Raw genomic sequence first — 16,170 nt, forward strand, 5'->3', positions numbered from 1 at the left:
GTCCTGAAAGTATGTCTAGAAGCTGGGTAAGAAGTAGGTATGGAAACTTCCTCTTCTGATAATCAGGACCAAACCTCTTCCTGAAGGAAGTTGGAGAAACTTGGCAAAATGAAGAAAACATCTCTGGTTGAAGGCATTGTACAGCTAAGAAGATAGCGAAGAACTACCAGGCCTAGTATCCGCATGAAAACAAAAGCCGAGAACAATGACTTTGGCATTTGGGTCTGTTTTCAGTCATTCCTTAGGGGCAGCTGATAGATTCAGCATTGCATTTGACAGCCTTCTGGGGCTAGGAATTAGAGTTCTCAGCAAAGGGTGGGTACAGTCAACCACTTTTGGATTGGGATCCCAAAGACTAGGAGTGAGGACAACCCAATTGTAGACAACCCCTAAAGTTGGATTAAAATATTTTGGGATTAATAGTATCTTAAGCTGCCTGCCAGAAGCACTAAATTTGTTTTGGAGGATTTATATCATCCCAGGTCTCAAATTATTTCTATACACAATTTTGCATATATAATGACTGGGTGATGATAACTAGCAGAAACATCACAGTTTAAGCAGATCTTGATGAGCTCCAATTGTAATCATATACATATTTTAAAATGGCAGTGTTCACGGCTGGGCGCAGTGGCTCACGTCTGTAATCCTAGCACTCTGGGAGGCCGAGGCGGGCGGATTGCTCGAGGTCAGGAGTTCAAAACCAGCCTGAGCAAGAGCGAGACCCCATCTCTACTATAAATAGAAAGAAATTAATCGGCCAACTAATATATATAGAAAAAAATTAGCCAGGCATGGTGGCGCATGCCTGTAGTCCCAGCTACTTGGGAGGCTGAGGCAGCAGGATTGCTTGAGCCCAGGAGTTTGAGGTTGCTGTGAGCTAGGCTAATGCCACAGCACTTACTCTAGCCTGGGCAACAAAGTGAGACTGTGTCTCAAAAAAAAAAAAGGCAGTGTTCACTGTGGTCAAGGAGATGAGAGAGTGGAAATTTCAGCAGAGAGCTGAAAACTATAGATAACTAAAAAAATCTGTTCAAAACTTGTTCTGTATTAAAAACAAATTATAATAAGAACTTAATGAATGATTTTATCAGATTAGGTGAAACTAAAGAGAGAATTAGTGAATTGGATGATGGATCAGAAAAAAATATACAGACTAAACTGTGGAGAGACAAAAAGATGGATAATACAGAAGAAAGAGAAAGACACATCCTAGAAGATCAAGTGAGAAGGTCTAAAACCCATGAAGTCACAGCCACAGAAGTAAATGAGAGAGATTGAGGCAGAAGAGATAATAGTTGAGAACTTTCAAAAACTAATGAAAGACATCAAGCCATAGATAAGACATCCAGTGAGTCCCAAATAAGATAATAAATATAAAAATCCACACCTATTCCCATCACAGTCAAAATTCTGGAACCAAAGACAGAATCTTGAAAGCAGCTAGAGTAAAACAGCAGTACCATCCAAAAGAGCAGTAGTGGCCGGGCGCGGTGGCTCACGCCTGTAATCCTAGCACTTTGGGAGGCCGAGGCGGGCGGATTGCTCAAGGTCAGGAGTTCAAAACCAGCCTGAGCGAGACCCCGTCTCTACCAAAAATAGAGAGAAATTAATTGACCAACTAAAAATATATATATACAAAAAATTAGCCGGGCATGGTGGCGCATGCCTGTAGTCCCAGCTACTCGGGAGGCTGAGGCAGTAGGATCGCTGAGCCCCGGAGATTAAGGTTGCTGTGAGTCAGGCTGACGCCACGGCACTCACTCTAGCCTGGGCAACAAAGTGAGACTCTGTCTCAAAAAAAAAAAAAAAGAGCAGTAGTTACATTGACAGCTGGCTTCTTAACAAACAATAGAAGCCAGAAGACAGTGGAATGAGTGATAGCTTTAAGTGCTGAAAGAAATTGTTGGCAACCCAAAATTCTTTTCTTAAATTATTTGTTATTTATTATTTTTTGAGACAGAATTTCACTGTGTTGCCTGGGCTGGTCATGAACTCCTGGGCCCAAGCGATCCTCTCACCTCAGCCTCCCAAGTAGGTCGGAATGCAGGTATGTGCCACCGCTCCCAGTTCCTAACCTCTATCAAGTGAAACTATCTTTCAAGAATGAAGATATCATTGTGTTAAGGGGACACAGAAAGATACGATCTCATATTTTGGACCTAAAAAGATTGATCTCATAGAAGCAGGGAGTGAGAATAGTGGTTAGCAGAGGCCGGTGGCTAGGGAGGAACGTCAGATGGGGAGAGGTTGGTCAGAGGGTAGAAAGTTAAGATAGGAGGAAAAAAATTCTGGTGTTCTGTTGCATTGTAGGGTGACTGTAGTTAACAATGATGTATATTGCAAAATAGCTAGAAGAGAGGACTTTGCTCTCACCACAGAGAAATGATAAACATTTGAGTGATGCATTTGCTAATTACCCGGATTGGATTATTATACAGCGTACACATGTATCAACATTACATTGTACCCCATAAATGTATACAATCGTGTCAATTCAAAATAAAACAGAACTTAACAAGGCATCAAGTAAAGAAGGTATTCTTTAGGCAGAAGGAAAATAATCCAGATAGAAGATTAGAGATGTAGAGAGAAATGAAGAGCAGTGAAAATGATTTCCTGTTCAGGCTTTTTTTTTTTTTTTTTTGGTATGGGAAGAATATTGAGTTTGAAATACACACACAAGCAGAATGTATGGCAACAATGCTGTATGTGGGAATGGAGTGCAAATGAAGCTAAATTGTTCTAAAGGTTCTTATGTTGTCCAGGAAGAGAGTGGAACTGTCAGTTAATCTTATGTTATATTTTGATAACAAGGCATGCTAAAATCTTTAGGGTAACCACTAAATGATAGAAAGATTATAACTTTCAAGCTAAAAAAGGGACAAATGGAATAATAGAGAATTCTTCAGTTAAAAAGAAGGCAATAAAAGAGAGATAAGAGAACATGGAGCAGGTAAGATAAATAGAACTAATATCCCTAGTGAACATATGGTATAAACATCCTTAATAAAATATTCATACCCAGAATTCAGTAATACGTGTGATACAGCTATTAATACATCATGATCAAGTGTTTTTATCCCACGAATGCATAGCTGATAAAAACAATTGAAAATCAATCTAATTCATGATGTTAACAGAGTAAAGGAGGACAAACTATATGATTATCTCAGTTGATGTAGAAAAAGCCTTTAATGTTTAATCTTTAGTTAATCCTCAGAATAAAGCAATTTGGAAATGCAGATGATCAAGAAGAGCCAAGGCAATCTTTAAGGAAAAGAAAAAAAAGGTTCTCCTACTGTATTTCAGGACTCATTGGAAAGCTATGGTAATTAAAATAATAAACTAATGATGTGCAAAGATAACTGAATAGAACAGAATAGAAAGTCCAGAAATATATCCATGCCTATATGGGTACTTACTTTAAGACAAAGGAGAAACCAACTCAGAAATTAGGAGATGGATAGTCTTTCTAATAAAAATCAAAACATTATAGTTTTCTTTGAAGTGATATTTCACAGGTAGGAGAATTTGTTTCAAAATTGGGAAATAGAACTGATGGGGATTCATTGAGTGGATAAGTTACCCATTTTAGTGTCTCGGTATCGAAACATTTCATATTATAGCCACTCAAGCTTATGTTGGCATGGTACATTACTTCCATCTCTTTACTTTCAGCCTGTCTTTGTAAATTTTTAATTTAATTTTATTTTATTTATTTATTTTTTTTTTTGAGACAGAGTCTCTCTTTGTTGCCCAGGCTAGAATGCTGTGGCGTCAGCCTAGCTCACAGCAACCTCAAACTCCTGGGCTCAAGCGATCCTCCTGCCTCAGCCTCCAGAGTATCTGGGACTATAGGCATGCGCCACCATGCCTGGCTAAATTTTTCTATATATATTAGTTGCCCAATTAATTTCTTTTTATTTATAGTAGAGACGGGGTCTCGATCTTGCTCAGGCTGGTTTTGAACTCCTGACCTTGACCTCCCAGAGTGTTAGGATTATAGGCGTGAGCCACCGCGCCAGGCCTGCAAATTTTTAATTTTAGATATGGTGTTTTTAGTTTTAGAATTTCTATTTGGACCTTTTTTTTTTTTTGAGACAGAGTCTCACTTTGTTGTCCAGGCTAGAGTGAGTGCCGTGGCGTCAGCCTAGCTTACAGCAACCTCAAACTCCTGGGCTCAAGCGATCCTCCTGCCTCAGCCTCCCGAGTAGCTGGGACTACAGGCATGCGCCACCATGCCCGGCTAATTTTATATATATCAGTTGGCCAATTACTTTCTTTCTATTTATAGTAGAGACGGGGTCTCGCTCTTGCTCAGGCTGGTATTGAACTCCTGACCTTGAGCAATCCGCCCGCCTCGGCCTCCCAAGAGCTAGGATTACAGGCGTGAGCCACAGCGCCCGGCCTGGACCTTTTTTTATAGAGTCTGTTTCTCTGCTGAGATAACCTCTTAATGTATTCATTAGAATGTATTTTACTTCCATGAGAATACTTCTGATAGTTACTCTTTGCTAATTCCAACGTTCAATTTTCTTAGGGTTAGTTTCCAGTGGTTGTATTTTCTCTTGAATATGGGACACATTTTCCTGTTTTTCAGATAGTCTTGGCTTATATTTAAATAGTGTAAATAATAGTTGTGGAGACTCTGAATTCTCTTATCTTCTCAAAAGCATTGATTTCTTTTTTTTTTTTTTTAGGGAATGGGGAAAAAGATTTCCTATTTACAAGTCCACACCTACTTAACTACCAATGAAATGCAAGGCAGAAAAGCAAAAAAAAGCAAGATCACGAATAAGTACTTCCTATTCACCCTTTCTCTAAATGTACTAGAGGGTGTTCTCTACGAAATGAGGGAGGAAGCAAAGAGAGAAACACAGGATACAAAAACTCAAAGATCATCTTATATTTTCCTGGTTAGATATTTTCCTGGTTAGAGCTGGAACCCATACTATTAAGTGAAGTTTCCCAAGAATGGAAAAACAAGCACCACATATACTCACCAGCAAATTGGTATTAACTGAGTAGCACCTAAGTGGACACATAGGTACTACAGTAATAGGGTATTGGGCAGGTGAGAGGGGGAGGGGGGCGGGTATATACATATATAATGAGTGAGATGTGCACCATCTGGGGGATGGTCATGCTGGAGACTCAGACTTGTGGGGGGAGAGGGGGAATGGGCATTTATTGAAACCTTAAAATCTGTATCCCCATAATATGCCGAAATAAAAAAACAAAAAACAAAATAAGAAAACAAAACAAACTCAAAGATCCAACACAGGTGATAAGTGATGATCAGTTTCTTTGGGATGATGAGCAAAGGAAACATAGGATAACGGTCAGTCCAGGATGACAGCCACGGTCCACACATAACTCTGTTCAAGCCTCTGGCTGACCCCTGAACTACACAGGCACAGAACAGACTCCAAGCAACCAGATAAGCCCCAAAGAACTAAATAAATATTTCAGTAGCTGACAGTGGTCCTTACTGAAATGAAATGTATAACTTCCAGACCAGAAGTAGCTAACATATGAAATTGAAAAAGATAATCCGAATGGAGGTAGCAGTGGAGAGAAAACAAATTTAAACATACTCAGTAATCATAAATATAATAGGATTTAACTCTAGTTAAAGACAGTGTTAGCTTGAATTGGAGACAAAATGAGGTGGAAAGATAATTTTTTTCTTAAAGTTGGAAAAATTAAATAGGGAAAATAGCAACCACAAGAAATGTCATATAGCTATGTCAGCACCAGATAAAAATAGACTTTTTGGCAAAGAGCATTACAAATGAAGAGGACTACTATATAGTAAAAAAAAGTTTTGTTACCAAGAATATATAAGAATTTCTGCAACTCAGAGGAAAAGCAACCCAGTAGCAAAACGGGAAGGGATATGACAGGCGGTTCTCAGGAGAGGTTGGTCACGGAGAGATGGTCAATTACACGAGTAGTCATGGACATGCAGGTCAAAACCAAATGCCATTTCAAACTCGCCAGGTGAGCAGAAGTCAGGGTGGGTGAGGGTGTGGCTCAGCGGGGGCTGTAGTCTGTTGGAATGGAAACATAAATTGGTACATCCACTTTGGAGAACAGTTTGACAGTATTTAGTGAGTTGAAGGTGCTCACACCCTCTCAGCTGGCATTTCCAGGCTGTGGGTGTGTATACCCTGGAGAAATGCTCACACATGAGCACAAGAAAATATGTAAAAAAAGGATTCATAATGCCATTGCTTAGATCAGCAAACACAAACAACCTGCGAGAGTCCAACAGGAGAGTGGATACTTAAGGTAAGGTTATATAATGGACTGAAAACGGCCGCACAGCACTGAAAACAAGTGCAGTTCAGAACTGTGGGAGAGGCAGCAGTATATAAAGAAAACATACACTCTAGAGACGGGCTGCTTGGGTTTGAAACCTGGTTTTGACACTTAATAAATGACTTGTGTAAGTTACTCAACCTCTTTGTGCCTCAGCTTTTATAAAATGAGGACCTGTACAGGGTTTTGTCATGAGGATTAAACACGTTATTTGTCAAGTGCTTTGTGTCATGCCTGGGATGTCGTGTGAACCGTGCAAGTGTTAAATGTAATATCGGTCTTGATGGCTTACAGATGCATAGATGAGGAAGAAAAAGGAAAACTGTGAGAGATTTTCTTTGGCTTCTAGAAACGAATGCTTGAGTTATTCTGTTGTGTAAAAGAAATTCAGCCTGGGGGTGGTGGCTCACGCCTGTAATCCTACACTCTGGGAGGTTGAGGAGGGAGGATCGCTAGAGCTCTGGAGTTTGAGACCAGCCTGAACAAGAGCGAGACCTCGTCTCTACCAAAAAATAGAAAGCTTAGCCAGGTGTGGCGGTGCAGGCCTGTAGTCCCAGCTACTCGGGAGGCTGAGGCAGGAGGATCACTTGAGCTCAGGAGGTTGAGGTTGCAGTGAGCTGTAATGATGCCACTGTACTCTCTAGCCAGGGTGACAGAGCAAGACTGTCTCAAAAAAAAAAAAAAAAAAAAAAAGAAAGGAAAGAAATTTGTAGACCAAACGTATGTACATTATGGATTCTTTTCTCCCCACTGCGTGTGCCACTCTGCAGTATTTGTGCACAAGTGTATGTGTGTCAGTGTCTTGTCTTTCTGTCTTAGCTCCAGCCTTCCCTCCTTATTTCCCTCCCTCTCTTCAGGCTGCCTCAGTCCCCACACCCTGGCTGTCTTTAATCTGGTCCTGGGGGGGTGTGGTGGAGATGTGGGCGTGGAATCGTGAACTTGGATACACCACTGGACACTCACCTTCAGGTCTCTTGGCCCTCCTTGACTCTTCTGGAGGGACTTAGTAGGGCAGCAGATACTGAGCAAACTTAGGGCCAGCTTTTGAGGGGTGCTGTCTGTGGGGAGGGGGTTCCTTTGCTCTTTGGGCAGACCTGGAGGCTGGACACTGGGTGGACAACACTGACTCACCTGGGTCGTCCTTACTTGGCTTCCTCTTGGGTATGGAGGCTTCTGGGAGGGTGTGCTGGCAGTAGCAGACCCGAGGTAGATACAGTGGAAAGTGACACTCTTTCTCACCACCTACATTGCCCATGTAGGTAGGACTGGGCACCTGTTCCCGGTAGGGGGGCCTACCAAGGGGCCTCCATGAACCCAGAATGCCATGGCCCTGCTGGCTGCTGGGGTCCGTAGTTCCTCTAGGAGATGTTGGCTAGACTGGGGACACTGTAAACCCAGAGCTCAGGGAACCCCAGGGAAAGAAAGGCATGGCCACTCCAACTCCAAACTATCCCCTCTTCTCTATCTCCCATCATTCTTCCCTCTCCCTGCACTTTGAGCCCTCCACAGGCAGGACCCTGGTGGGATTGCCCCCTTTTCTCCCCAGGGCATAGTAGGGTGTATGCAAGGCCCACTGGACTGAGGTGTTTCAGAAGAGAAAAGAACTCCCAGTGCTTGTCCTTGAGCATTGAAACTGGTCTATGTAGGTCTTGCTACCTGGATTGTTGGTTCAGAGTGGAGTCTGCACATAGTCGAGAGAGTGTGTGTGTGTGTGTGTGTGACTGCTTCTTGGTGCACTTCCACTTGTATACCTGGTTCCTTTGGGGGCCAGCGGTTGGGTTGGCTGTGGCTCAGGTATGCAGCAAGCCCCTTGTTCTGGTGTCTGGGGGGCATACTCTCCTCGGAGTTAAGAGGCAGCAATCGCCCCCATCCTGGAAGCTCGGCTTCCTCTCCTGCCAGGTTGGGCGAGTGGGTGGTGGGTCAGGGGGAGCCTCCTGTGCATGGGTGCCCTGGCTCCCTGGGTAGGGTATTTGGGTAGGGCCTATGGTTGGAATACTGCCAGAAGCTATAAATAGCGGAGTGTGTGAGAGCCAGGGAGGAGAGAGGGAGGGGGAGGCCCCTGGGTCTCCAGCTGGCAGCAGAGCCTGGGCGTGGTGTGGGAAGGGCATGGAATGTCACATAGGGCTCCGAGCACAAAGCTGTTGTGGGCCTGGTGTGACTCGATGGACTGGAGCCCTACTGGGGGGCTTGTGTTGTGAGGGATTATCTAGACAGCAGGGAGGGGTGTGGCTCTAGTATGATAGCTAATGTGCCAGGCATTGTTCTGACCACTCTTAAAGTGCACTAACTCATTTAATGCACTTTAACAACTATTCTAGAAGGTAGGTACTGTTATGATCCCACTTCACTGAGTAGTTCAGTCATGTGCCCAGAGTCGCACAGGTGCAAAATGTCAGAGGAGGATTTGAAATCTGGAGGATTCAAGGCTGCGGTTTTGCAGGGCTGCCTGTGGGAGGATCTGGGCAGATGAGGATCAGGTGACATCCTGACCTGGGTCTTGTCTGGAGCCTCAAGATTTGCTGCTTGTTCCAGTCAGACCCTTTGGAAGAAGCCTCCTATCCCTGCAGGGAGGTGCAGAAGGGGTGGGGTCTGACCGCAGAATGGCCACTCCTGTGGTGAGGACATTTCCCAACTGACAGGCAGTATCCTTCTCCCTGGGGTGTACTCTGGGAAGTCACGCTCTCTGCTCATGAAGGCCACTGATGGGGGTAGAGAGGAGGCTGAGGAAGTCCTTGGGCTGTGCTCAGATTCAGGCATTTTGCCCTCCCCCATGGTCTGGGCAGGGTTCCTTCTCCTTGCAGCTCTAGCCAGCCTTTCAGGCTGCTGGTGGGCTGTCTGTCTGTGTGTCCTTCTATGGGATTGACTCTGACCCCTCCCTTCTGCCTGGGGTAGGAATAGTTGTAGGGGGAGAGCAGCCAGGGGTGGTGCCGGGGCACTGGCCCACAGTGGGCTCGAGAAGCACGGAGATCATGGGTGCAAGCTTGGTGCTGATTTCTTCTTGTGGGTTCTGGCAGTGCCACTGCCTCCCTCCATTGTGGATGTCCTGTCAGGGAGTGATGGCAGGGCTCTCCCAGACAAAACCTCCTTTGGCATCTTCACACTTTTTCTGATCACAGGGCTGTGGAGTTCATGGGGACAGTGGGGGCAGATTTGGGGCTGGGACTGGGGGTTGTTTTTTAGGGGATGGTAAGGAAGATGGATTTGGTGAAGGTTTGAGGCCATGTTTGGAGGAAAGTGAATGGGTAGTTGGAGGCTGAAGTGTTTGTCCACCTGGATGGCACTTCTGCAGGGGGTAAAAGGGGATTCAGGAGTAGATGGGGAGTGCCCAGGGCTGCAGGGAGCCCAACCCAGCTGGGAGGATGATACATAAGTGCAGCTGAGCCACCAGCTAGCCCTCCTGAGGCACATGTTCCCCTTGGAGACTCTGGGAGCCTTAGCCTGTACACGCAGGCCTGATTCCTTACTCCGTTCTCCAGCCGTGCTGGGCACCAGGTGTGTTGTTGGCTGTGGAAGGGACACTGGAGTCTGGGCATAGAGTTGTGGAAGGCCTGCCTGCTGTTGTCCCTGGGGGGCTGTGGGGAGCAGGCGGTGGGCAGAGGAAGGAGCAGCAGGAAGCCACCCCCATTTGTAGTTCCTCCGGGTGGTCCCAGAGGTCTGTATCACAAGCACCCAAGATAGACAGAAGTGGTTAAAAACACAGATTATGCCCGTTTTCCCATTGAATAGGTCTGGACTGGGCCTGGAAATATGTATTTTTAATAATAACTGTTGGCTGCCCCCCACCCCCACCCCATGTACAGTGATTCTGATGTGCACTGGGATTTTGCAAGCCCCTTCATTGAGTTCTGCTGCCTTGGGGACATTGCCTCAGGCAGGAGGCTCAGGCATTATTGGTGCTCCTTTTTGTGCATCTGGCCATCAGTCTGGCTGGCTGTTCACCCATCCATCCTGTGGCATTAGGTTTCCTGCCTCTTCACTCTTGCTTGGGCCTTGGGCCTAGGGGCAGTAGGAGAAGTGAGATGGGAGCTGATGCTGGCTGGCACACAGTAAGATAAGAGTTAGTTGTTGGATAGGTGGCCTGGGTCCCACATCGAGTGCAGAGGGATTGGTGACCCTCACTCACAACCCAGCCTCCCTACCTCAGGGTGGCCTGACACCCAGGACTGGAGGCAGGAGTTTGGAGTGACGGCCCCAGCAGCATGCTCAGTGGTTCTCTCTCTTGGGGGTACAGGTTCCGGGCGCGGAGAGGCTGAGACCCGGGAGTGCATCTACTACAATGCCAACTGGGAGCTGGAGCGTACCAACCAGAGCGGCCTGGAGCGCTGTGAGGGTGAGCAGGACAAGCGACTGCACTGCTACGCCTCCTGGCGCAACAGCTCTGGCACCATCGAGCTTGTCAAGAAGGGCTGCTGGCTGGACGACTTCAACTGCTACGACAGGTACCCTGCAGCCCACCCCTCCTCCTCTTCGGCCCACCTGTGCTTATGCTGCCTGCTGGGCCTTGTGGGTCTCAGGATGTCTGAATGGGAGCGAAATAGCAAGAAAGGGGCTCTTGAGGTGGCGCCTGGGCCCCAAGCCCTTCTGCAGTTCTGTTTGCCCTGCCTAAGTCTTGAGGAGGGATCTCAGTGAGTGCTGACTTCTGGCTGTCCCTCTTCGGCTTTGGGTCACACTTCAGGGGAGGTAGGTTCACATCGTCCCTGGATATTGCCTGTGAGGTGCTCTGTCTGTTGGGAGGGGTTTGGCTGGGTATCCCCTAGGTGAGGGCCATATGGAAAACTTTGTACCTCCAGGCAGGAGTGTGTGGCCACCGAGGAGAACCCCCAGGTGTACTTCTGCTGCTGTGAAGGCAACTTCTGCAACGAGCGCTTTACCCACCTGCCAGAGGCTGGGAGCCCGGAAGGTGAGGGAGCCTGGGGGAAGAGGGGCTGCAGCCTGGCAGACTGGGTCTCTCCTTAGCCTAGAGCGCTTGGCTCCTGTGTTGGGTGGGCAGTGGCTGCAGGGCCCTCTCTTCTGGCTCTGGTGGTATGGGAGTGGGCAGGCTGTGTGACACAGGGTTCTGTGTGTCCTCCAGTCACGTACGAGCCACCCCCGACAGCCCCCACCCTGCTCACGGTGCTGGCCTACTCGCTGCTGCCCATTGGGGGCCTCTCTCTCATTGTCCTGCTGGCCTTCTGGATGTACCGGCATCGTAAACCCCCATATGGCCATGTGGACATCCATGAGGTGAGACAGTGTTGCCTTGGGGCAGGGTAAGGGTAAAGGTGGGAAGGCCCAAGGCAGACCTTATTAATAAGTCCTTGTTCTCTCCCAGGACCCCGGGCCTCCACCCCCATCCCCTCTAGTGGGCCTGAAGCCACTGCAGCTGCTGGAGATCAAGGCTCGGGGGCGCTTTGGCTGTGTCTGGAAAGCCCAGCTCATGAACGACTTTGTGGCTGTCAAGATCTTCCCACTCCAGGTGAGTGTTTGAGCGCTCCAGGTCATCCACACCCCACTCTGGCTTTGAGCTAGAGCCTCTCCTGCCCTAGGGCAATCCAAGCCCACAAGGTGGATGAGAGAGAAGTAAGCCTCTTTGGTAGTTGTTATTCATGTTGCACTTGGCTGTGGATTTCATGCAACAGTGAAATTTTATCATTGTGCTAGGGGATGGCTCTGCAGAACCTGATTAACTCTGGTTTCCAGGGTTTTGTTTTTGATATCAGATTCTGCGCAGAGGCTCTGGACACCAGGCCACCCCAAGCAATTGCCCAGGACACTTAGCAAAGCTGGTCCTAGCTCTACTTATTTGTTAGGTGATATTGAGCCACTCACTCCCCATCTCTGGACGTTATTGGCCCTATTTGTAAATTAAGGTACTGGCCTTAAGTGATTTCAGAGATCACTGTTGCTCTATTGCCACAGGGCCTGGCTCAGTCCCAGTCTTCTCCAGGGTCCCTTACAGAATGCTGAGGCTGGGGTTGGGGAATGAGGTGAGGGTGGCCTGGCCATTCTGCTGCAGAGCAGTGTAGCTGCAGCAGGGCTGAGCTGCTGCTCCACCTCAGGACAAGCAGTCATGGCAGAGTGAACGGGAGATCTTCAGCACGCCTGGCATGAAGCATGAGAACCTGCTACAGTTCATCGCCGCTGAGAAGCGAGGCTCCAACCTTGAAGTGGAGCTGTGGCTCATCACGGCCTTCCATGACAAGGTGAGCCAGAGTCATCAGAAAGGGCTCCAGGAGAGGGAATGGTGTCCTTGGTGGCCTTCCATAATAAGGGGACCCCTGCCCTGTGTTGGTATCCTCAATGTGGTGACCCTTGTCATGGGTGTGGATATAGGTGCTCTTACAATAAGAACCTCTAACTCTGGGATAAATTCTTATGATAAGAGTAGTGAGTTTATGGTTACCACCCTCTGACCCTATACCCCTTCCTGGCCTCATCTATCGATTATAGTCTCCCAGGAGAGTAGCCACTAGCCTGCTGAGACATCCCTCCCTGGGGCTGGGGCTGGGTGCTGTGCTGTACCCAGAGCCTGTGCCCAAGTTCCTCGTTACCTTCTTTTAGGGCTCCCTCACGGATTACCTCAAGGGGAACATCATCACTTGGAACGAACTGTGTCACGTGGCAGAGACGATGTCACGAGGCCTCTCATACCTGCATGAGGATGTGCCCTGGTGCCGTGGCGAGGGCCACAAGCCGTCTATTGCCCACAGGTAACTGGATTAGCAGGTGCCTTCCCTGCACTTGGCCTGGAGCTGCAGAGAGGGTTGGTGGGTGAGAGCAGCATCTGGGGATGTCTCAACTTCCTAAACACCAAACATGCTTGGTCTGCCTGCAGTGTGTAAGAAGCCTCTGGGCACAAACCCTGGCTTTTCACCTGTGTCCTGGGAATGGCATGGCCGCCCCAGCTGGTTTTCTGATGCCCTCTAATGGTCACACAAAGTGCTGACTCCATTACTTTAGTTGGAGAGATGGCTCAGCAGTTCTGAAACTTTTTGGTCATCATCACTCCTTTTACTCTTAAAACAACTTTTGTATACGTGAGTTATGTCTGTTGATATTTGTTGTATTAAAGCGCACATACACATCCTGTTAGCTGACAGTGATCATATTACATGTCGTTTAGCCTCTGGGAAACTCGTCTATACTCAGGAAAGAATGAGAAAAAAGGCAAATAATGGATTATTATGAAAATAATTTTGGCCTTGCAGGTCCCTTTGAAACAGTGTCAGGGACCTTCTGGGGTCCTTGAACCACATTTTATAAGGCATAGCATAAAGTTATCACTATTGTGCTTGCTTAGTGGCAGGCATTGCTCTAAGCACTAGAGAAATACCAATATAATTTAACACCAATTACTGCCCTGAGAGATAGGTACTGTTTTACACAGCCCTGTTTTACAGATGGAATAACACTGGTACAGAGAAGTTGAATAACTTAGGCAAGGTCTCATAGCTAGTTTAGTCTGGTTCTGTGACTGTGAATGAACCTCGAATTCCAAGGTTCAAAGCTTTGTAAGGTCCCTAATAGTAATAACAGTAATGACATAGAAGATTAACTATATGAATTTGCCATTTTGTAGGGCAAAAGGTTGAATGTTGACTCTTTTATATGGTTCAACTTAATAGCAGCACATAGTAAGTGTGCCAGGCATGTCCCTAAGCATAAATGCTTTTTACTCACTCAGTTGAATCCTCACAGCAAGGCTGAGACAGGTACTGGGGAAATTGAGGACCAAGAATAGCTTTCTTAGTAAGAGGTAGAGCAGAGTGTATACATCAGCACCCTGCTCTTCCCTGCCTTCATGGTGAGCTCGAGCCCCTCAGGGGCCTCTGCTGGATCCTGGGCAAGCTAACACTAAATTCCTGTTCTCATTCACATTCCAAATATTGTAAATTCTTCCCGGAAAAAGACTCACATCCTATACGGGTGTTCCTGTCCCCAACATCTCTGAAAATGTATGGGCTGGCTTTGATACTGCGGGGACTGGGACAGGGCCTGCCTGACCAGCCACTGGGGTAGGTGTTGCTTTGCCAACCCTGGTGGAAGCCTTTCATTCGAGGTGTAGTAAGGGGTTCCCACACCTGTTGTGGGCTGCTGAAGCTACCTGCCTGTGCAGCTTCACCTCTGTAGTCTGGCGCAGAGCCTGAACCCTAGATAGAGTGGGATGGCCTAGTCTGTGGGCTGTAGGGCACAGACTCTAGTATCTTGGGAACAAGGGTGGGAGTTGGATCAGGATGTTCAGGAGCATGTTAGGTTGGACCATGATATTCAGCTTCATCTCGGCCCACTTGTTTCCATAGGGACTTCAAAAGCAAGAATGTATTGCTGAAGAGCGACCTCACGGCTGTGCTGGCTGACTTTGGCCTGGCCGTTCGGTTTGAGCCAGGGAAACCTCCAGGGGACACCCATGGGCAGGTAACAAGCCTCAGGGAGGGTGGAGAAGAGAGGGGCTAGCCCAGGGTGGACTCTCTCCCCTTCTGGTGCTCAGCTGGTGAGGTGCGGTGAGGGTCACTGGGTGAGTTCAGCGCTGTCCGAGAACTCAGAGAACAATGCTCTTGTTTTACCACTGGGGAAACCAAGGCTTGAAAGGCAGCTTCCCCAGGTCAGTCAGCTTAGAAACGTAGAGATTCCCCATTGGAGTTTCGGCCTCTCGTCCTCGTAGTCTCAGTGTTTCTCTTTCAGTTGTATTAATAAGTATTAAACAAGATAAAATAGAAATGTAAGAATCCAGACCAAGAATTTACAAAAAGTGACTAAAAATTAAACTTAGCAAATCATCCTAAATAATCAATGTTAATATTTTTAAGTATTCTCCTTCCCCCTTTGTCTTTGGTCTGAATCTCAGTAAAATAAACTTCATCTGTATAGTGCCTTGTGGTATTGCTGTAGTAATTTGGTAACAATTCCATTTTAGATTACTGTTACTTTGAGTGTGTGATGTTTCATAATTACCATCAAAGCATAATTCACGGTGTGACCTCTCATAACTCTGTCGTGAATGCGGTCAATCAAGGCTCGCCATCATTGGTGCCGTGCTCTGCATTGCCCCCATCTGGTGTGCACAGGCTGTAGCTCCTACGTCCCAGCTGTGTGTGCGTTTGTGCATGGTCAGTCACTGTAAACCCTGCCTTCCTCTGTCACGTAGGTGGGCACGAGAAGGTACATGGCCCCTGAGGTGCTCGAGGGAGCCATCAACTTCCAGAGAGATGCCTTCCTGCGCATCGATATGTATGCCATGGGGCTGGTGCTGTGGGAGCTCGTGTCTCGCTGCAAGGCCGCAGATGGTGAGGAGGATGGCAGCCCTGGGCATCCCAGGTGGGGGTTAGGGAGCAGCGAGACCTGGAGGGGATCATGCCAGGCTCTCTCTCACCCCTAGGACCTGTGGATGAGTACATGCTGCCTTTTGAGGAAGAGATCGGCCAGCACCCGTCGCTGGAGGAGCTACAGGAGGTGGTTGTGCACAAGAAGATGAGGCCCACCATTAAGGATCACTGGCTGAAGCACCCGGTGAGGGGCCTGGGTGCAGGTGACTGCGCAGGGGAGTGGAGAAGGGAATCCGCCACATGTGGCAGGAACCTGAGATCCAGGGGGAATGGGACAAAGAGAAAGTCTGCTATGTTCCCCCGGACTATACAGAGGTGTCCCAGGGGCTGTGGGGAGTAAGAGAGGAACCGCTACATATCGTGTCCTTGTGTGGTTTGGGCTCTGCATAAGATTTTGTTTGAATATTACTGCTCTAAGGAAAGCAGCTGTGTCTGCCCCTAGGAAGAGCCTGGGCTCCCACCCATGCCATATATGTTGGGGTTTCACTGAACCTTTCCTGGGGCTGTGGAGGGAGGTCCGTAGTCTCCAGATGGTGACTGC

General features: G+C 47.6%; 1 protein-coding gene across 1 annotated transcript in view; it reads left to right on the forward strand.

The window, feature by feature from the left end:
* ACVR2B (activin A receptor type 2B) overlaps positions 1 to 16,170 on the forward strand; it is a 37,205-nt gene that overhangs the window by 10,792 nt on the left and 10,243 nt on the right. Inside the window, exons 2-10 of the mRNA XM_012756405.2 lie at positions 10,559 to 10,766; positions 11,118 to 11,227; positions 11,399 to 11,550; positions 11,639 to 11,782; positions 12,366 to 12,509; positions 12,868 to 13,016; positions 14,607 to 14,721; positions 15,452 to 15,590; positions 15,683 to 15,813. Of these exons, the coding sequence (XP_012611859.1) occupies positions 10,559 to 10,766; positions 11,118 to 11,227; positions 11,399 to 11,550; positions 11,639 to 11,782; positions 12,366 to 12,509; positions 12,868 to 13,016; positions 14,607 to 14,721; positions 15,452 to 15,590; positions 15,683 to 15,813 (1,292 nt within the window). The remainder of the gene's footprint in view (positions 1 to 10,558; positions 10,767 to 11,117; positions 11,228 to 11,398; positions 11,551 to 11,638; positions 11,783 to 12,365; positions 12,510 to 12,867; positions 13,017 to 14,606; positions 14,722 to 15,451; positions 15,591 to 15,682; positions 15,814 to 16,170) is intronic.

This window comes from Microcebus murinus, chromosome 1 (genome assembly GCF_040939455.1).
Source record: "Microcebus murinus isolate Inina chromosome 1, M.murinus_Inina_mat1.0, whole genome shotgun sequence".
Lineage (NCBI taxonomy): Eukaryota > Metazoa > Chordata > Mammalia > Primates > Cheirogaleidae > Microcebus > Microcebus murinus.